This window comes from Thamnophis elegans, chromosome 1, assembly GCF_009769535.1.
Source record: "Thamnophis elegans isolate rThaEle1 chromosome 1, rThaEle1.pri, whole genome shotgun sequence".
NCBI classification, from domain to species: Eukaryota; Metazoa; Chordata; class Lepidosauria; order Squamata; family Colubridae; genus Thamnophis; species Thamnophis elegans.
This window is the reverse complement of record NC_045541.1, coordinates 115,625,950-115,649,485: the sequence shown is the minus strand read 5'-3', so window position 1 is coordinate 115,649,485 and position 23,536 is coordinate 115,625,950. Positions and strand designations below refer to the sequence as shown.

Here is a 23,536-nt window from a genome sequence, read left to right as displayed (position 1 = left end):
CCTGGATGACTGAGAATATCCATAGACATTCTTCAAGAGTACAGTACGCAGCATAAACCATATCTATAATCTAATTATGTTAAAATTAATAAACCTGTCATCCTGGCTAGATTTTGAATGTGCATGGAGGGGAAGGAAAAACCTGCAGCAGGAGGTAGGAGCTTGTAACGTACCCTGCCAGCTTCCCCACTGACTTTGTCACATGATTGCAGGACACTTGGCAACCGATCATAAGTTCAAACAGGTTGCCAATTACTGAGATCACAATCACATGACTGTAGGGAACGGTACATTTTATGGCAGCCTCCAGAAATTGTGGGTGCTTCAACACTGGAGGTTTTTAAGAAGAGACTGGACAACTATTTGTCTAAAATGGTATAAGATTTCCTGCCTGAACAGGAAGTTTGACTGGAAGACCTCCAAAGTTCCTTCCAACTCTGTATTCTGAAGTGCTTTATAGACTCTTTCCAAGTGTCATAACATTGAACAATCGAGGACCACTTGCATTTCTGTATCGGTGTTGCTGAGAATAGATTTTTTTTCCCTATGCCATTTTCTCAACTAATACTATTTCCAAAATTATTGCTTACAGCATAATGAAAACATTTATTACAAACATAAATGTAAGCTGTTAGAGTGATGATATCAATTAGAAAAAATAGATGTAGGAGGAAAACTATATTCCAATGCAATTTGAATTAGACAAATATTGAAAAAAAATTCAAGGATGCAAAGGTTTCTCATTATGAATATTTACTGCTGTGTATTCATTAACTCAAGAACACTGAATCTCTTTCTTAACTGTCCTCCACCCCACCAAACCACTATATATTAACAAAGATGCTACAAAAACTGAAAAAGAAGCAATTTACCCAATGAGGACCTGTTTAGATACTCTAGGTGTAACTTAACTATAAAGCACAAGATAAATATTTTCCATTCTTTTCTCATTACATACTTATAATATGAAGCCTGCGGGTTAGTGGCTACATTCAGCTTCTAAACAGCCTGAAAATATGCTGCCAAAACTGGGCTGCCGAAAACCTATTTTGAGGATATTCACTTATTCATGTAACCAAAATGTGAACATGGAGGCTGATATTTTTTGTATGTTGAACCCGATGTCCCAATTCTCTGAAAATTTAGTATGTGAAAAATCACATTATTAAAGTGCAGTAGTTTTGCAAAAAAAAATACGCAAGGTAACACTGAATTTTGCATGACTTCCTAAAACAGTGGTCCCCAATCTTTGCAGTTTGGTTGCCCAGCTGGCGGGAGGATAGGGGAACCAGGCCATGTCAGCGGCAGGCAGGCAGGCAGGCAGGCAGGCAGGCAGGCAGGCAGGCAGGCAGGCAGGCAGGCAGGCAGGCAGGCAGGCAGGCACTGCTTGACTGCAAGTTGAGCTGCCCATGTACATGTGTGTCTGCCCGCCGGTTGCACAACTCAAGCTGCACACACATGTGCATCAGCCTGCCACTCACACGAGTCTAGCTGCGTGCACGTGTGTATGTGCCAGCCCACCACTTGTGTGGCTTGGTTGCAAATAGGCTGTGGCCCAGTAGTGGGCCACAGCCCAGGTGTTGGGGACACCTGACCTACTGGAAAAGAGTGAAATTAGCTTCATATAATTAAGTGAAACTAGATCAAACAGTTTGTGGACACTAATGGGGAGAGCCAGAAGACACTGTTCAACCAGGCTATTCCTCTTTCATTCCCTCAGTATCAGTTATAATAATTATTCCTCTGTTGTTGGTCAGCTACAGATATAATAGCTTTTACTTACAAAACAGGGCAGCAAAGGTAAAAGTGAAACAGAATAATGAATAGAAGTCAAAAAGGAAGAAGGACTGTTTCTGATATCACCTTTCAATTTGTTCCTCCTACATCTTTTTTGCTACATGTCCAGCTACCTTCCCTTGCAAAGCAATAGTAGGAAAGGAAACTGAATCATGGTCCGTTTGAGAGAACTTTCAGGGAAGAACCTGATGAGCCAGAAAAAAACTATTTTTGATAGTGATTTAGGGGAATATCTTACCTACTGGTATATTATGGACCCATCAGTTAAAGAATTTCAACTGGTGGGTCAAAGAATAAATCTTTAATGCTGTTCCTCCTCTCTGTAATATGCTCCCTCCAGAAATGAATGTCTAAATTCTGTAGAAATTCACTGCAAGAGATTAACTCTCATCCAAAGAACTATTTTTCCACACTTGTTCATGACCAATCTATATGATCCCTTAGCTTTATTCTTTTTTGCTCTTAATTCTATAGTTAAAAAAGCTCTGGAACCTATTTGTCACTTTTCTATAGACAGAAAAATGTAGAATCTATTTTAAGAACTTACTGTATGAATTTATACACCCAGATAATAGAAGCACTACATCTTTAGGTTGAGAAAGCACAGGGTTTTGAAAGATTCCTTATCCTAAAAACATGATATTCTCTATAAGGCAGATTATAGAGATGTTAATGTCTCAGTCTCTTGAACCAAGAAACTGTTTAGCCATCATCTTATATTGTCTAACAACTTTTCTGGGAATATTTATTTTCCCATACTTATCCAAACCTTCCTCTCCTCAACAATTCAAAACATATGATTTAAGAAGAAATAGGAAAAATATTATCAGACTGGTTTAAAACTTAGCCTTAAGAGAAATATACAATTACCAAGTTTATGTGACATACTTAACTAGTTTATGGATAGGTGTTATATCCATTATGACATGAGAATATCTAAATCCGATAGGTGTGGAGTGAAAATGTATTTGAAACAGAACAAGCTTTGACTTAGATTAATGTATACTCCTCCAGTCTGTCATATCGTAGGAGGACTATAAATTAGAGAAGTCATAAGGGGGAACTGCCCATCCTCTTTACTTAAAAACTGGAGCCAGGCCAAAGGTTAAACTTCAGGTTATCCAGGAGGCTCTAAAAAAAGCTTCAGGAACCAAAGATGACAACTAAGCTTCTAACATGGAACGTCAACGGATTGAACTCTCCACAGAAGAGAAAGAAAATATTCCACTATCTTCAACAGTTCAAGAATGATATAATTTGCTTGCAAGAAACTCATATTAGATCAACTGATCACAAATATTGATTAATACAAGACTTGGTCAACATTTTATAGCTTCTGCTACGGAAAAGAAAAATGGTATAGTTATATACTTAAGAAAAGACATGAAAGCTGAACTAATCGAAGCGGATTCCCACGGAAGATACATCGCATTAGATCTGGTATTGGAAGGGAAAAGGACATTGATATTGGGAATATATGCTCCTAATCAACAACAAGATGGATTTTATAGAAAACTTCATGCTAAATTAGTACAGTGGGATTATAGGTCTTGCATACTACTGGGCGACTGGAACGGTGTTATGGATACTAAGAAAGATAAGAAGGTCTCCCACCCAAATACTCAAATGCGAGCAAAACTACCTAAGTCCTTTTTCGATATGATGGATAACTTCGAATTGAGAGATATTTGGCGAGAAAGAAATGCAGAAGAATATGACTTTACCTTCTTCTCTGATAGACATCAATCCTTTTCTAGGATCGATTTTATATTAATTACTAATGATTTGCTTTCCAGGGTGAAGAAGACAAAGATCTCAGCTAGAGTTTTATAAGATCATAACCCAGTTTGGATGGAGTTGGGAGGGATGGCACAAGCAAGAAGGTCTTGGAGATTGAATGAAAATTTATTCAGATATGAAAAGTATATTAATGATTGTAAAAAATTGCTAACAGAATACTTGTTTTTAATATGAATAAGGAAATTGTATGGGATGCAAGTAAAGCGTATATGAGAGGAGTTTTGATAAACATAAATAGATTACATAGACATAAACAAGGGTAAAACAAACAGAACTGGAAGATGAAATCAGGAAGAAGAGCTAGAGTTAACTTTAAATCCAGGAGATACAAAGATTAAAGATGCAATTACTATATTAAAGGCCCAATTTAACATGTTGATCTCAGATCAGGCAGCTACTAGTTTGTTATACGCAAAACATAATACCTTTTGTAATGCAAATAAATCTGGCAGATGGTTAGCATATCAGATTAGGAAAAAACAAAACTCTCGAAACATAACTAAATTGTTCTATAGAGGGAAGGAAGTGTTCCAACAGGATGAGATTCAAAAGGCCTTCCGAGAATTTTTTATAGAGCTGTATAAGGGTGATAAAATTAATGGCCTAGATATAGAGAGATACCTAGACAAAGAGAAAATACCCATAGTTAAAGAAGAGCAGAGGCAAAAATTGAATCAACCAATAACTTCGGGGGAAATTCTACAGGTAATTAAGCAGTTAAAGGCAGGGAAGGCACCAGGCACAGATGGCTTGACAGCGGCTTACTAAAAATCTAGTTAGAAATGGTAGAACCTCTTAAGGAATTATTTAATAAGATTCAAACGGAAGGTAAGGTCCCCCCATCTTGGAAGACAGCTTTTATCCCTGATACCCAAAGAAGACCAAGATATTACTCAACCCAAAAACTATAGACCTATCTCATTAGTTAATGTAGATTATAAAATCTTTACTAGAATACTAGCAAATAGGTTAATGTTGGTTATTCAACAATTGATACACAGTGATCAAACAGGCTTTATTCAAGGGAGACAAATGAAAAGTAAGATTATTAATGCACTAGAAAAGAACAATCAAATTCCTGCCGCATTCATTTTTGGATGCTGAGAAAGCCTTTGATCGAGTTAATTGGCAATTCCTGTTGAAAACACTGCAAAAAATGCAAATAGGAGAAAGTTTTTTACAAGCAATCAAAGCAATATATCAATAGCAAACGGCTAAAATTATAGTCAATGGAAGTTTAACAGACTCTTTTCAAATTGGAAAAGGTACAAGACAGGGTTTTTCCTTGTCTCCACTATTGTTTATTTTAACTTTGGAAGTACTGCTGAACAAAATACGGGGCCTGGAGAGTCTAAAGGGAATTAAGATTAGGCAGCAAGAATACAGAGTGCGTGCTTTTGCGGATGACTTGGTTATAATATTGGATCAACCACAGGAATCTAGTATGATCTTAATGAATACGATTAACCAATATGGTCAAGTGTCTGGCTTTAAAATAAATCTAGGGAAAACAAAAATACTAGCTATAAATATGAATACTAAACAAAAGGAAGAACTAGGAGGAATGATAGGATGTGAAACAGTTAAAAAGGTCAAATATTTGGGAGTTAATATTTCAACCTCAAATGGGAAATTATATAAGTATAATTATGAACCACTTTGGCATAGTATACAGACGGAGATGAAAAAATGAGACAAGTTGCAGCTATCTTTGTTGGAAAGAATAGCAGCAGTGAAAATGAATATCTTACCTAAATTTTTATTTCTTTTCCAAATGTTACCTATACTTAAAAAGATGCGAATCTGTTAGAATGGCAGAAGGCTATTAATAAATTTGTATGGGCAGGAAAGAAGTCGAGAGTAAAGTTAAAAATAATGCAAGATATGCGTGAGAGGGGAGGTTTGAAATTACCCAACCTAAAATTATATTATGATGCAGTAGTATTATCTGTAATCAGTGATTGGATTGATTTAACTAATGATAGGATACTTAATATCGAGGGACATTGATTTGGTATATGGCTGGCATGCTTACCTGTTATACAACAAAAAAGTCGACAAAAAATTTAAAAGTCATATTTTAAGGAATGCTTTATTGCGGGTTTGGAAAAAATATCAATACAAATTAAATGACAAGATACCCATGTGGGCAATTCCTAGACACGCAATAGAAAATATGAACATAGCACAAAAACAGGATAGAATTACTTACAGACAGCTTCTTACCCTAGAAAGGGGTATATTACAACTAAAACCCTATATATTACAAGAGGAAAAGGTAATTCAAACATGGTTCCAGTATGGGCAGTTACAGGCCAGGTGGAAAACAGATAAAAAATTGGTTTCATGCAAGTCGAGGATAATCTATTTAAACAAATAAGAGATCAAAGTTTAATGCATATAAAGAGGATATACAATGTATTAGTACAGATGGATTCCGAAACAGAACTAGTTAAAGATTGCATGATAAAGTGGGCTCAAAATATTGAAGAACCAATAATGTTGGATACATGGGAAAGAATTTGGGTAAGAAATGTGAAATTTACACAAGCCCAAAAGCTGAGAGAAAATTTTTACAAGATGTTCTATAGATGGCATTTAGATCCTAAAAAGTTGGCTTCTATGTACTCGAATTTACAACCCAAATGTTGGAGATGTGGTTCTCTCGATGCTACATATTTCCATATATGGTGGACTTGCCAAAAGCTTAAGGCATTTTGGATAAAAATATGGTGGATTATGCAAAATATTCTTTAAAAAAGGATGAAGTTTACTCCTCAGTTATTTTTGTTAGGTATAATTACTGACTGTACAGCGGTAGAGATTAACTTGATTTTACACTTAATAATGGCAGCAAGTTGGTGGCGCAATATTGGAAGAAGGAAGACTTGCCTACAATTCAAGAATGGACATTGAAAGTCACAAATTTAGCCGAGATGGCTAAAATATCTGCATATCTTAAAGACCACTCAAATGAGAGATATAAACAAGACTGGAAAAAATGGATTGATTATATACAAAATAAATACGGGACTAAGAAATTCCAGATAGCCTATGCTTAAGATCAGGAATGATTTAAATTGTTTAAAGTTAGTTTAGCAAGGAGGAGCTAAGTTCAATGTAAAGATGTTATTAATTTCTTATTCTTTTTCTTCAATATATCTTAGACTTTGTTTGTTAAAAATCTATACTGTGTACGGGTTCTGGGAAGTCCGGGGGGGGTAGGTTGTGGGGGGCTGTGGGGAGGGTGGGGGGAGGGATATATCAGGTTAGATGAGATGTGTTAGATTTCAATGTAATTTGACTCGACATGTATACTTTTTTTTCTTTATTTTATATTCTCATTACTATTATTATTACTACTTTTCTTTAAAAATAGGCTAGGCTAAGCATATTGACATGTAGCAGAAATACACCAAGGAGAGGAGGAGCGGGGAAGAAGAAAGATGGGAAGAGAAGGATAGAAGAGAGGGTAAGGGGGGAAGATGAGAAGGATAAGGAGGAGTGGATTGTAGAGAGAGGAGCAGTAGAAAGGGCGGGGAAGTAGAGTAGAAAAGGATGATGGAGGGAAGATAGAAAGTTGGAGGGTGGTAGAAGAAAGAGGTGTATGGAGAGCAGAAGAGCTATAACCGATTTCTATTTTGGGGAGGGGCATTGTTGACAAGAGGAACTGATGTAATTATTATTTAATACTATATGATATGGGCTATGTATATATACATGTGAGTGTTTGTTATGAAAATGAAAATAAAAAATTTAAATACAAAAAAAGAGATTAAATCTGCTTATATTTATGGTGATTGGTTTGTCTCTGAAAATGGAAAGAATGGAATACTAAAAGAGGAATTAAATGGAGGGGAAATTTATCCCAGAAAGCAAGATACAGAAGAAGAAAAAAACCAAATAATCTATGGATTTAAAGAGAGAAATTTTATTAGTAATAGCATTGATACTACTGACAATCAAAGATAAGTTGATTAAGGAAACAGAAGAAGGACATCAAAATTACATGAGAGATCCTATAAGCAAGGACTTGCTAAGAGGAGTCCATACAAAGTTGATCAAGTAGATGATTAGAGGACTGGCACCACAAATGGCAGAAGATATGAGACTGTTTTGCCATTGGAAAGATACAGGTTGATAGATGGAAAAATATAATTTAAAACTAGTTAAACTTAGTGAAATTTATTGACAATAGATATAGTTTAAATAAATAATTGATAATGTTACTAATGTATACAATGTGTAGTGTTATGATGAGTATAATTGGATATGAATATGGAATGGTACCCATGTAAGGAAGATTAGAAATCCCTTTGGATTATACATAAAAGTTAAGAAATAAAAAAAGAACCAAGTTAGATACAGTTAAAGTTTTGATTATTAGGGGGGAAACGTTATGATACAGGATATAGTCAAATAAAAGAGGGATAAGAATAACAACATATATATAGATATGGGTATAACATAAGGAAACTGGATTAGAAAACTTTGTTATTAAATAATGGATGTTTAGCTAGAATAGGACATAAGGATTTAGTGTTAGTGGAGGATTTTAGAAATAGTAATTGAAAGACCAGTATGTGGTTATGCATTAAATTTTGGTATATGTCATGATGAAGGACGCTTAAACAATTATAGTCAAATGAAGATGGAGATATGATGATGGTGACATGTATAAATATGAATTATGTTTGTTGACTGTGGAAAAGATGCACGAAAGTCTTTTTGTAACCAACTGATACAATTTCTATATCATGTAAAGAAGGATGTTGTATTTGTTTTAAATTAAAAATAAAAAAAATATTAATGATAAAAATTATATTTTACATTGAATGATTATGAATTATGCACAAACACAACAATGAAGAATATGAACTTTGCTTATTCCACTGAATGAACCAGAACTGTTTTGGAAGCAACACTGTTTTTTATCCATAACACTGCAAAATATTGGCAAATAATGATATAGTAAGGGAATTACCACTGTATCAAAATCTAATCCTGTGACTTTAAATGTCTGTAGATGAAAACCAGCGAGACATCCTAAAAAGAGTCAAAATGAATCGTAGTCAGAATTCATATGACGATTAGAACTAAATGTTCTGGGTAAGGGAACACAAATAGCTTATGTTTTGAAGCAATTAAATCTAGAAGGCTAACTGAAAACTAAAGGAAGAATTTGAAGCTCATATCTAGTTGCTTGATATTACGTAGGTATAACTTGCGAAGTTCTATATTTAGCAGATGCAAACAAGTGTGGTGAAAGGATAGAAAAATATTATAATAAAATGTGTAAATGTTGAGCAAAATGCACTACAAAGTAAACATATATCACCAACATTTTAATTTAATTTACATTTATTTGATTTAGGTGCCACCCAACTTCAAATGACTCTGGGCAACTCATAATATAACTGAAAGATAAAAGATAATAATTCAAAAGCAAATCAATAAAACAAATAAGAAGCAGCTAAAGAACAAGAATCCAAACAATAACAAAATTCAAACAATTCTATCCTTTCATGACCATTAATCTGCTGGACAGGCATCAAAATTTGTTACTACACCATAAAGCCTTGTTGAGAAAGAATAATTCTGGCTCTGATTTCTTTTTTCCACTTCTGTAATAGTCATTTTATTGGATTTTTTTTTTCAACATAGCAATAGACAGGTAAACTCACACTTGCCAGACTTATTTTTGTGACCATACCCTACTGGCCAGGCTCCCCAGTTGCTAAGCACATTGTAAGTTCTCTTTTACAGATACAGCATTTGTATCATAAAAGATGGACAGCTGGAGAGTGATGAGTCCATCCTCTCATCTTCCTTCATCCAGTTTCAAGAATGTGTAATGGAATATCCAACATGCCTAAAGTCATCAGTTCTATGATAGAAGCAATCTGGCACAATTTAAAGCCTTAAAAGCTTTCAGCCCTCTCTCATACAAAAAGTTCCTAAAATAAACAACCATAAACAGAGAACAGATCAATTTATGGAAGATTTTAAAAATGAATTTTTTTTTCCATAATAAGAAAGCAAATGCTGCGATGTATTCAAGATTCATACTAGCATTTTATTTCTTTACATAAAGTCTTAAAGTATGCACAAGACATCAAGTTATAAGATGTTCAAACCCAGCATTAAAGCCAATCTGTCTGTCTTTCTCACTTGCATAAAAAATAAATAACCGGCTATAAATACAGTAAAAGATATTTACAATATAAAGCTAAAACATCCATCAAACTTGACTATTCATGGACAGGTCTATGTTGTTTGGTTTGACATTTGGCGTCTCTCATCAAACCTACAGCTATATTATTTCATGCAGGTCTTCCATCCAAGAATTAACAAGGTTTGAGCTAGTTTCTAAGTCCTGACAAATGCTAAAACTATTTCCATATTAAAAGTAGATAGAAAAGCAAAGTATAAGAGGTTCCCTGTGTTCCCACTAACTGATTTTTAATGGAAATGTGACATAAAGTGGAGCCTATCATGATTGGGGGGGGGGGGAGAGCAGCTGAAAGGAAGTCTGTGGATAATAAGAGTAAGCAAGAATACATTTGTTTTTCCAAGATTTTAAACAACACCTAGTTTCCTATTAACCTCCTATTTGAAGTTATCTTCAAAACTCAAAATAAGCACATTCTGCATTCACAATTCCTAACTATAAAGACTTAAAAACATGAATGTTGCCATTTTTCATTCATGCATATAAACTAAGATATTTAAGTCATTATTAGAGTCAATGTAAATTTAATGTTCTTATTTTTAATCTCTATATGTGACTAAAGTTACAATCATTAACATACTGATGTATAATGAAGCCTTACTGAACTCAATAAGCTTTCTGATAACACAGAATTGCATTCAGAAATGCTGTTTATTTGTTAAATTTGGCTGCCACGTGATCAATGAATATTTTATTCATACTCAGACCTTTTCCTTATATTTCAAGGTTGTCCCACCGTTTTGATTTTCAAAACAATAGAACAATTGCTATACATTAGCAACGTGTGTCAGAGGCTTAGCAACCACAGTATATGGATCTTTGTTCATCTTACCTTGCAGTTTTTTCAACACAGCTACTTCCATTTTCAGAACTTGCTTTGGCTGCTGCGCTGACTCGACCTTCAGTGCAACGTTCTCTCGAGTAAGTATGTCCATTGCATCGTAAATTTCTCCAAATCCTCCACCTCCAATCTTCTTTATCTGTAATAAATAAGACTATAAATCTAGTGCATTATTTTAAAATTACAGTTTTTGTGTTACCTAATATAAACTTTGAATATTGTCTAATTACTAAACATATTTAAACTGTACTGTTATATTATGTGCACTTATTTTTATTATCACCGAGAAATAAATTAGGCAAAATAATAGAAATTCTAAAATAACATTGTTGGCTGTATATGAGCAATTGTTTCAGAAAATTAAAAAACGCCACGATAGTACTATTACAATCAAGATATTAACATCCAGAATGTTCATGTTCCCCATCAGTTACAAAGCTAGAATCATGCAAAGTATAAGACTGTTAGAAAAATGTACTAAAATAGGATTATCATCCATTTAAAATAAATCTTAGCCAATTATATAAGATTTTAATTGGAAATATGTTTCATATGTAGATTTAATCAAATGCAAAACAAAAAAGGGAAGGGCCAGTGTGTAGCAGTTTAATGTGTGGCTAAAGGAGTGGTGTAAAAGGGAAGGCTTTGGTTTTATTAGTCATGATGTCTGCAGCTGGTCCAATGAAAAACTGTACAAAAGAGATGGTTTGCCAAGAAAGGGACTGAGTTACCTGGCATTAAATTCACAGATTTTCTGGATAAACATTTAAACTGAACAACGGGGACAGAGAATTAATTGATACAGAATATTTCTGTCTCCAGCAATCTAAAATTCATAGGGTTATCAGTGCATGTAATATAGATGTTTGTGTGGGTAAGATTATCACTCCTGCTATCAAGCAAAACCAAGCATTTAATAGTGAGTGTCACACCATGTGCATGAATCATACAAGTGGCAAGAAAATAGGGGCAGTCAGGCATAACACAGGTTATGTAAACAGTAAACACAGGGTCAATCAAAATGGGACTCAAATGTCTATACACCAATGCACAGAGTATGAGAAATAAACAGGATGAATTAGAAATTCAAGTAAATGAGGGCAGATATGATATTGTTGCCATTACAGAAACTTGGTGGGATGAAACCCACAAATGGAATATACAGCTAGAAGGATTCAAATTATTTAAAAGAAATAGACCAAATAAAAGAGGTGGAGTTGCACTATATATATGAAATAACTACATCTCTACAGAAATAGAGCACAATAATGATGAGAATTATCTTGAATTCATTTGGATCAATATTAAAGGTTGGGGGGAAATAACACTGCCATAGGAATATACAGGCCAGGCAACCAAGCAGAGGAAGTAGATGAACTTTTTGCTAGTCAGCTAACTAAGGTATGTAGGAAGTATACTACAATAGTAATGGGGCATTTTAACTACCCTGACATCAACTGGGAAACAAACTCTGCACCAAGTGGAAGATCCAACAGGTTCCTAACAAACCTAGCAGACAACTTTGTTTCCCAAAAAGTAGAGAAGGGAACAAGGGGAACAGCCATATTGGACTAAATTATCATTAATGGAGAGGAAATGATAGAAGGTGTCGAAGCCATGGGAACCCTGGGGGTAAGTAACCATGCAATATTGGAATTTAACATTATGCAAAAACAAGTAGAACAAAGTCAAACTAGAGTCTTGGACTTTAGGAGAGCTAATTTCAATAAACTTAGAGAGAGCTTGGGAAGAATTTCATGGATGAGAATCCTCAAGGGGAAAACAACTCAAGAAGCTTGGGAAATTTTGAAAAATGAGATTACAAAAGCCCAGTCTAGCACAATACCAATGAAGAAGAAAAATAACAGCTCCCCAAAGAAACCAGCATGGTTGCATAAAAAACTCTCTAACAAATCGAAAGACAAAAAGATAAGTATAAAAAGTGGAAAGAGGGGGAAATAACTAAGGCAGAATATCAGCAAATAGCCCGAGCCTGTAAAGATGAAGTGAGGAAAGCTAAGGCTCACAATGAAGAAAGGCTTGCCACAAAAGTAAAAAATAACAAAAAAGCTTCTTCCAAAATGTTAAAAACAAGAAAAAAGTTAAGGAAACAATTGGTCCATTGCTGGGAGAAAGTGGCAAGAAGGTGACAAGCAACAGGGAGAAAGCAGAACTATTTAACTCATTTTTTGCATCTGTCTTTACACAAAGGGATAAAACAGTCAAACCTATCAAAAACACAAAAATCAGATTAGGAACACAAGTTGAAATAGGGAAGAAAATGGTAAGTGTACACCTGTCTACCCTCGATGAGTTCAAATCACCAGGATTGGATGGATTACACCCCAGGTTTCTGAAGGAATTGGCAGACAAGATCTCAGAACCACTGAACTATATCTTTCAGAGATCCTGGAGCACCGGGGAACTGCCAGAGGACTGGAAAAGAGCTGATGTGGTTCCCATCTTCAAAAAAGGAAAAACAATAGATCCAGGAAACTACAAACCTATCAACCTGACCTCAATACTAGGAAAGATTCTGGAAAAGATAATCAAGCAACGAATTAGCAAACACCCAGAAGTAAACAAAGTAATAGCCAAAAGCAAACATGGGTTTGTCAAAATAGATCATGCCAGACTAATCTTATTGACAAAATTAGTGGACCAGAGAAATGCCGTCGATATAATTTACTTGGACTTCAGTAAGCCATTTAAGTAGACCATAACCTACTACTAGATAAAGTAGAAAAATGTGGGTTAGATAGCATCACCATCAGATGGATTGTAACTGGCTGACCAACCGCACTCAACGTGTAGTCCTCAATGGAACTGCATCTACATGAAGGGAAGTATGCAGTGGAGAAACCCAAGGCTCTGTTTTAGGCAGAGTACTCTTCAACATCTTCATCAATAATTTGGATGAGGGAATAAATGGGAAATTTGCAGATGACACCAAGCTGGCAGGAATAGCCAACACTCCAGAAGATAGGCTTAAGATACAGAAGGATCTTGACAAACTTGAACATTGGGCACTATCTAATAAAATGAAATTTAGGCAAGAAAAACAAAATGCACACGTACAGTATAGGTGGTACCTGCTCAATAGTAGTAACTGTGAGAGAGATCTTGGAGTCCTAGTGGACAACCATTTAATATGAGCCAGCAGTGTGCACCAGCTGCCAAAAAGCCAACAAAGTTCTAGGCTACATAAACAGAGGGATAGAATCAAGATCACGTGAAGTGTTAATACCACTTTATAATGCCTTGGTAAGGCCACACTTGGAATACGCATTCAGTTTTGGTTGCTATGATGTAGAAAAGATGTGGAGACTCTAGAAAGAGTGCAGAGAAGAGCAACAAAGATGATTAGGGGACTGAAGACTAAAACATATGAAGAATGGTTGCAGGAACTGGTTATGTCTAGTTTAATGAAAAGAATGACTAGTGGAAACATGATAACAGTTTCCAATATCTCAGGGGTTGCCACAAAGAAGAGGGAATCAAACTATTCTCCAAGGCACCTGAAGGTAAAACAAGAAGCAATGGCTGGAAACTAATCAAGGAGAGAAGCAACTTAGAACTGGGGAGAAATTTCTTGACAGGACAATTAATCAGTGGAACAGCTTGCCTCCAGAAGTTGTGAATGCCCCAACACTGGAAGTCTTTAAGAAGATGTTGGATAGCCATTTGTCTGAAACAGTATAGGGTTTCCTGCCTAGGAAGGGGGTTGGACTAGAAGACCTCCAAGGTCACTTCCAACTCTGCTATTGTATTATTGTATTGTATTATTTTTCTTGATTGTTAAATAACAGGCACCCATTGCAAAAGCTATAATTCTAGAAACAGCTTTCATACCACAGAAACAAGAATATCTTTTCTAAAATGTTGTCTATTACTTTCAAGAACATGTAATACCTCTGGACTTGTTTTAGAAGAAACAACAGCATTAAAATAAAATAATTAATGAAAACTATAGGTAAAATTTTAATTAAAACACTTTAATTCATTAACAGATTAAAATTATTCCATCTGATTGACTAAATATAAAATATTAAGAAAAATGTGTAAATGTACTTATTATTAAATTTATTTTATTTGAGGTATAAAGATGTCTCAAATATTTGTTGTAAATGTAAAGAAGACACTTTTTATCTTATGACAAAGCAAAGATATATTGGGGTCAGATTTTTCATGTTAATTCCGAAGATTCTTAAAACAACTAAAAAAAAATGAAACATTAACTTTTCCTTTTAGGGCTATTGGATAAAGAATATGAAAAATTTGGAAGTTTGTTATTATATATGTAGACAGTAACAATCCCCAAGTGGAAGAATGGATGGGAAAAGTGATGAAATTGATGGAGATGGGCAAAGCTATCTGTTTAATTAAAGAGAAGAACTTTATCCAGTTTTGTTTCCACATGGAAACTGCTTCTGGACTTTATGCTCAAAACAGAAAAGAGATGAAACTCTGATTTTTGATGACTAATTTACTTTGCAGTTATAGAAATGTATCTATTTGTATTCTTATATCTACTAGAAATATAAAGCAAAAAGCTGAACTTGCAACTGTACTTTGTATTCTACACCAAAGAGTCAGAAGTCATTGCTTTTTTTTTCTTTCTACCTTGCATTCCTTTCTCCTTTTTAAAATCTTTATTCCCATTTGCATTTTATACCATAGTAAACTTTAATAAAATTTTAAAAAATAAAATATTCTCTACTCTGAGACCTTTAAATTAAGGGGGAAAGCAAATCACTTGTCTATTACCATCTGCTGCTATCAGGTTGCTGTTGCTATCAGATTGCTGGTGCTAAGGGAGAATCCCATCTTGCTGTAAACTTATAAAACTCTCTAGATGTAGCATTCATTCGCCTGTGAGACAAGTACTGAAAATTTGTCCATTTGGCTGTAGTGCTCAGCAATCCTGTTATGTACTCTATTGATACAGGAAACAGATATTTCTCCACCAAGAAATATTTCTTCAGAGCAGAAGAAGGATGAGAAGTGAAACATCTTCAAAGAAAAACAAGAAAGCCCAGTTGCCTCATGAAAAAGTACCTTTGGGACAACCATGACCTGGATGACTGAGAATCTCTACAGATTTTTAGCTATACAGATTTTGGGCTGGATATGCAATATATGTTAAATATATATATTGGATATTATGATGAACACCCTTGAATGTGTGGGAGTAGGAATGGATTTCCAGGAAAAAAAATGCAGACTACAGGAAACCAGGAATACTACTTAGGTGACCCACGTCTTCAAAAAAAAAACAAGGAAATCCAGTTGTCTCCAGAAAAAGCACCTTTGGGGTATCTTTGGAAGAGTTCCCTTCCCACATAAATTCTTCACTTGTATTCTAACGGCCTTCTCAATGCATCAAGCAAGACATCAAGCAGGCCATTCAATTGAGATAGCACATTCTTAATTCAGAAAGATATTTTGGTGCCCAAAATGTCCTTTACCTTGGTACCAGACTTTTTTTTAACTGACAGCAGTATTTAATACATTTGACCATTTAGAAACAGCTATCAACATTATGAACCTGGATAACACTGAGGGTACTTTATTGGTTTTTCCCCCTTCCTTCTCGTTGTTTGCAATGTTGCATATTAGATTTTTAGCCTTGGGAATTTCTCCTTATTACATTTATCCCTCAGAGATCAATCCTAGAACTTATTTTGTTTATCCCTCATACTTTTCCCTTGTGTATTGAGTATTCGGATTCATATTCAGTCTTTTATTATAATTATTATGATGTTTATACCAGTGGTGGGTTCTGGATCCCGGTGCAACTGGTACAGTGTAACGGGGCCGGGCGTCTACCACATGAATGTGTGCAGTGCATGCTTGCATACTTACCACCCATGACGCTCTGTGATGCTCCAGCTGCTTGGCGGAGCGTCACGCAAGCGCTGTATGCTCCGTGTGCATGCGCGGAAGCCCCGAAAACTTCAAATACCAGTAAGGAGAGCGGGCCTTTCGAAGCACTGTACCGGAACAGTACCTGGTGTTCCGGCAGGCACCAGTACATGCATGCGGTACCGGGGCGTACCAGTCATAACCCACCACTGGTTATATTCAGTCTATCAATTTTTGGACCGTTGATAACAATGTATAGTCAGCCATGACAGACTGTCTTGTAATTGTTTTATGCTGGATGTCTTCCCATTACCTCAGACTGAATATAACTAAGATACATATCATTATCTTTTGGCTTTTTTGTCCTTTCCAACAGCTATTGTATCTTCAGCCATTTGTCCTCCCTAGACTCTTTACTGATGATGACTTGCCGTTCTGAAACTTATTAATTTACACTAAGAATAAGTAATTATCATTTGATGAATATGTGTAGGATCTAGTAGTTCTGAAAAGATACTGCATTTTATTGAATATGCTTTAGCTGTGTCATTGCTAATTGCTAAAATATTCTTTTGGCAGGTATTTCTCATTCCTCTCTGCCTCCTGACTAGTGCAGAAAAATTCTGTTGGGTTGTTCTGGATATGCCACTCTATTCTCATGTCTTATTATACCACAAAACACTAAAATAAAAGAGAAATAGCACAGGAAATCTTGTGTGGAAATGGTAGAGTTAAAAATAGACAGATAAAAAGTTGGTATAAACTAGATTTACCTATACACTATATCTTTTTTAACCTATTTGATTTATAATTTCTTACTTCTTTTCTAATCTTTATATATAACACTACTTACTCTAAAAGAGAATATCCTATTGTGTACATACATTTAAAATAATTTTCCATTATACACTAAAAAAAAACTCTTACCCAAGCAGGACCACAAGCAGCCATCATTTTCTCTCAAAAATACATATTGCATCTTTTCCTTATATCCTGTCTCACTCAGACACACACAGATCCATTCAATCAAATACATGTTCCTCCTACTGGCCTTCTCTCCACTCATTTATCCCCTGCTGGATTTTTCAGCTTCCTCCTATGAATGAGTGTGTATGCATGTGAAAGAAACAAAGAGGAGGGGGGGGATTATGTGTACATTAACTAAAAAAAACCAAAGAAACCTCTGCAGACATCAAGGAGATTGTGTTTAGACAGCTAATTCCAAACATAAAAAGGGAAAAGAGGTTAACTTGGACTAGCAAAGAATGTTTACAAAATTGTATCCTACTAGTCTAATAAAGGCAGAACTATTATTATACAGAACATTTTTAAAATATCATGTAAGAATGACAGAAAAAGGAACAGTGAAGTTTTCAACTACACAAGAACCCAGGAAAAGAGCGGGGGCACAACACTGACGGTTAAAGCACCTAACCAGCTGTAACATATATGAATCCATTCCTGAAAAGCATTGATAAAATAATATTTTCATTATCTCTTTGCAGCCATATTAGGTAAGCCATAACCTGATTATTTATTATGCTGCTCAATACCGTATTTAAGAAGGATGTAATGCACAGTCTTCTCCCATCTTGCAGTTTATAGCTATGTCTGCTCTCTTAAATTATATACATAACATTTTGATTTCTTTTTATTTGATTGAATGTTATATAACCAAACATCTGAAAAAAATCAGTAAAACTATTACATACTTACCACTTTCCATCTTTCTTTTACCAATATCCCCACAGTAAGAATATCCGGCTGTTCCCCTCCTCCATCATTGCAATCTCTGGGTGGTACAGTGGCTATGCAAAGCCTATGTCAGTAGAGACCATCAAGTTCCCAGACGTGGCTTCCATTTAAGCAGAGTCTATAGAAACAAAACAGCTGTACATGAAATCAGGCTAATAAAATCATGGCCAAAGAAGAAATGTTTTTAATTTTATTTTAACTAGGTTATTTTCCAATTACACAAAGTTGAACAAAGATAGACAGCAAATTTCAATAGTAATTAAGTTGCAGAAACAAAATACCTTAATATATTTGATTATGAATGCAACTAACAATTTTTGTCCTTTGTATATTCTAAAGGATGTCTAAAATAAAAAAAAATCTGCAAAAGAATAAAATCTTGCACAACATTTTGTAGAAAGATTTAGAAAACTCATAAAAAATAAACACCGGGAAGTTTCTGAATACAGTTTTATATACATCAATACAACAATTTTTGAACTACTTGTAGTATTTCAGTATTAGCTCCATATTCAAGCAGAAACCTTAACAATGACTTTGCTTTACATTAAAAATATAACAGATTATGCTTCTTGTGTAATTTTTTTGTTCATTGCCACAACACATTATATAGTAGCTTGTTTCTTTTTTCTAAAAAACTACACAACAAATATAGAATAGGGCAACAAAGCAAATACAAAGGAAAGTTTTGCTATGCAAATTTACAAGATGGTAAGCCAAACGAGGTATGAAACAAAGGTGCACTCTAGTTCCCCTTTTTATTCCATTCAGAAACAAATTGAACAATCAATCTCTCCATCTATCAAAACAGGCACATTGGCCCAAAGTGAACACTTTATTTATACACTTGCCGAGTACTATCAAGGAGAGCTGCTAGAAATTAACTGCTCAAAAACCAAGGTCATGGTATTTGACAAGAGACCTAATCCACACATATCTGGTGGCTAAACAGAACGGTCAAGACCTTCAAACACCAAGAGTCATTTTTCCATGACATCAGCATCGAAATTCCAAACCAACTATGTCATCTTAAATACAGAGAAAATCGCTTCAGCTCTACAATCCTTCTATTTGTATTTTGTATTTATTATTTGTATTTATTAATATTTGTATGCCGCCCTTTCCCCAAGGGGACTCAGGGCGGCTCACAATTCAAGGGGAGGGGGAGACAAACCGAGTTACATATAGGACAATACATCATTAAAAGCACAACATTCATACAATTCGGGTACGGTGAAGGTCTTTAGCCCCAGGCCTGTCAGGACAGCCAGGTTTTAAGTGCTATGCGGAAGGTCTGGAGGGTGGTGAGGGTACGAATCTCCACGGGGAGTTCGTTCCATAGGGTCGGAGCTGCCACCGAGAAGGCTCTCCTCCGCGTAGTTGCCAGTTGACATTGACTGGCTGATGGAACTCGGAGGAGGCCTAACCTGTGGGATCTAATTGGTCGAGTGGAGGTAATTGGCAGTAGGCGGTCTCTCAAGTACCCAGATCCAATATCATGAAGGGCTTTATAGGTGACAACTAGCACCTTGAAGCGTATCCGGAGATCAACAGGTAGCCAGTGCAGCTCGCGGAGGATAGGTGTTATGTGGGTGAAACGAGGTGCACCCACAATCGCTCGCGCGGCCGCATTCTGGACTAGCTGAAGTCGCCGAATACTCTTCAAGGGCAGCCCCATGTAGAGCACATTGCAGTATTCCAGCCTAGAGGTTCTACTTCCTTGAAGGAGTTCAGCACACATCCATAGCACTCAAAGCCTTCTTTACAAAAGAGCTGAGCTCAGTTCCTCTTGGAAGACTAGTTGGGCCATTACATTATCCTTCTCAAAAAGAGTTTACTCTAGGTTGCTGAGTTCTTCTAAGTACACCACTGCATTTCAAATGTAGTTCTTCATTGCAGCATACTCAAAATAGAAACTTCCACCTGGATTCCCATTCTTTCATATTGTCTTAAGCTTCTTTTTCCCCCCATCCAGTTTGGTCCCTTTAATTATACCTGATAGTTCCCAGTTTTCCTGGTGTTAGGCAAATATATGAAAAATTAAAATCCTATGGCTTCTCATGTGCATCCTAAAAGGCTACAAACATACATTAGCCAATCTTGAACAAAGTGCCATTGACTTAGAGCTATAATCAGATTGGTCACTTCTGAGTAAGCATATCAATTTAATTAATAAATAAATACCAGAACATCCTTTTTGAGCTGAAAAAAATCCAGACAACTGCTAGAAAATAGCAAAGAGCTGCCTGTATCTTTTTCTTGACATCTAATAACAATCTCTTGTAACTCAGATTGGCTATCCCTACTGAATTGTACAAAACCTATTAATGATAGTTTAGATAGAAATGTTTCTGTTGCAGTTGTTCAAAGAGTTAACGTACACAAATACTCAGTGTTCCCCAAAAATAAAAAAAAATCCTACTAAGGAACTGCCAAAAATTGAAAGAGCACAACATACATATCGTAATGTGCAGCTACAGAGAGAACAAAGCAGTAATGAAGCATGACTAAGATTCCAAGGTATAGCGAGTCTCTTATTAAAGCCTAACTTAATAATTCATTTGATGAAATTAGGCAAGACACTGATTCAGTCCAGACATCATGCCACTTATTTGTTACCACGAAAATAAGCATTCTAAGTCTACCTGTCTTTCTGATCTTTTCCTGCAGAAATGAATTTCTGTGGCAAAAAAAACCCTATTACCAATGCATGCAAAACCTGAAAATATGTTAAGTACAAAACTAATCAAGAATTAGTTAATTCCTGTCAAACAGAGTTTGAAAATAGCTCGGGTCATAACTTTGCTTCTGTATACTGATATAGCTACTGCAGCTAAGTAGAGTTTATATATTAACAACTTCCATGTTGTTTATATTTTTATTAAAATGTATATTTGTCTCATAGTAGTTTACTGTGAAATATATAAAATATTAAATTAAAAATTAAAAATTAAATTAGAATAATCAATAATTAGGTAGAAAGTATATTTTCAGATCTCTTTAAATGCAAAGATTCTGTATTTAGCACTTAGTACATTAGAATTGTTGCAACTATACAGAACATTCACATTATGGGGGAAATGCAAATCTAGCCATGATCAGACATACTTAATTACATAAGGATAGTTGTAACAATGTTTGCATAACCTGCTGAGATAAACCCTTAGGTAAAAAGAGCATGTGAATGCTATTTTAATTCCTGATGAGCCAAATTTTATGCAAGGAATCAGACTTCACTGTGCAGCACAAATGCAAAACATACCCCCTTAATGCAGATACTTATATCTTTGAAATCTTTATTCTTTCCAAATGAGCACATTTTTTCATTCAAAACAATGGGAAAGACACTATACATTCTATAGACATTTCAAATACAATTGATAAGAACATAGAAAAGGCTCTTCCATGGTACATTCACAAAAAAACTTTGTAAGAGTTTTCCCCCCTCCACCTTAATCGTTTTCTATGAAAAGATGAAAGAAGCAAATTACAATAGCAGATGACAACATCTGAATCCCCCTAAAATTCCATAAATGAAACATACAAGTGGCAGAAATAATTCTCTTTTGAGAACCACCCATAGCTTTGAATAGAGTTCAAAGGAAGCTTTGTCCATTGAAAACCCATGCCCCTATTCTAGTGAGATTTTACCATCTGAAAAACTTTTTTTTTACATACTTTTCATCTTACACTGTCCGAGTTATCTGTTTCTGGCTTTCATACTAACTTGAATATTTTTTGCTCCTAATCAAAGGAATAGTATACTTCAGTACTTCAGGAAAACGCAAATTTAAAAGCAATTGTCTCTGGAAATAGAACAAACCCCTGTTTAAATAAACAAAGATACTAATTTACAATCTAAACCAATCATATATTACAGCTATCAGGCCCACTTCCTTTTCAAATGAAGGAGTGTAACAATACAGCATATATTTTAAAAATATAGGTAATCCTTAAATATATTACTGTAGCAATTAACAATATTTTAAAATCTATTAAAACAACTTCAGTTTCTGACAGAATCTTTCAGTGATTCTCATTCATAAACACAACCAAACTTGGAAAGAAAAAATACCATACTGACACAAATTCATTTTTTCTAAAATTCTGCAAGCCTCAATAAGCTTTCTTCAGGACTATTATCAATTCATATCAATAATCATCCTACAGTCTTTCCTACAATTAAAAAAACCATATTATACTTAAGTGTGGTTTATAAAGTACTGTAAAGTGTCTTTGAGTTGAGCTCATACAAAGTCAGCAATGCAGGTCGCAGTACTTCAATAACTTTCTATTCTAGTGTTTCTCAACCTTGGCAACTTGAAGATGTCTGGACCTCAACTCCAAGGTTGAGAAACACTGTTCTATTCCATATTCAGACATTTGGCATCTGCTACTGTGTAACAAACCAAAGAATGTTATTTTGACTCAGGAGAGTTAGCAAGTCTACAGTTATCAGAAAACAGATGCAATTAAAACCATGAATATATAATGATTGAAACATAGTTACAAAAAAGGCATCTAGACATTATCATGTTCTACAGTTATTTTGCAGTTACCTGGCAAAATACTCAGTTGCTATATGATGGTTTTCATAACTTTCTCCTGAATGTTAATATTAAGAATTGAACTTTGAAATACAACTTCTTTGTGTTCCACCAATTTACACAGCAAGTTCTAGATCTTGTTGTATATAGTTAGAAGAACTATATACAGGGTGGCTAATTTTTTTACTACCTGTTCAGGCGGGAGTGTGACATTTCTGCGCACGTGCAGAACTGTCTGGGTGGAGCCTCCCAATGCCACTACTACTGGTTCAGCTGATCTAAGCCGAACTGGCAGCAACCCACGTCTGGTCCCAAGCATCTAAAGAATATTAAAGCATTTATAGAAGACTAAGAAACCCCCATCAACTACAATAAATGAATACAATTGTTAGCTTCTGTGTCAGGAACACACAGTAGATGTCAAGTTTCTCTTGACAAGTTAACTTGGAAGTAGGAACAAATAGATAGAGAATACAGAAGCTTTGATAAGTAAGCTTATTGTGAAAAAGCTAATGAATCAGTTACAAAAAATCCCAGTAATAAGAATAGTAAATGTAAGTTATATTTATCATGGAATCAAAGTTTATCTTCTTGCACCTTTTTTCCTGCCTAACAGTGTAAGAGTCTTGTAGCTATTATCTTTTTGACAGGAGAAACAATTTCTACTTAAGGTATGTGTTTTAGTAATGGACTAATCTG

General features: G+C 35.1%; 1 protein-coding gene across 2 annotated transcripts in view; it reads right to left on the bottom strand.

Moving 5' to 3' along the window:
* Positions 1-23,536, bottom strand: part of TTBK2 (tau tubulin kinase 2) — a 71,646-nt gene that overhangs the window by 41,768 nt on the left and 6,342 nt on the right. For both annotated transcript variants that reach the window (XM_032228931.1, XM_032228939.1), the window contains exons 2-3: positions 18,252-18,408; positions 10,662-10,809 (exon numbers count right to left, since the gene is read on the bottom strand). In XM_032228931.1, coding sequence (XP_032084822.1) covers positions 10,662-10,764 — 103 coding nt within the window. In that variant the 5' untranslated portion in view covers positions 10,765-10,809; positions 18,252-18,408. The remainder of the gene's footprint in view (positions 1-10,661; positions 10,810-18,251; positions 18,409-23,536) is intronic.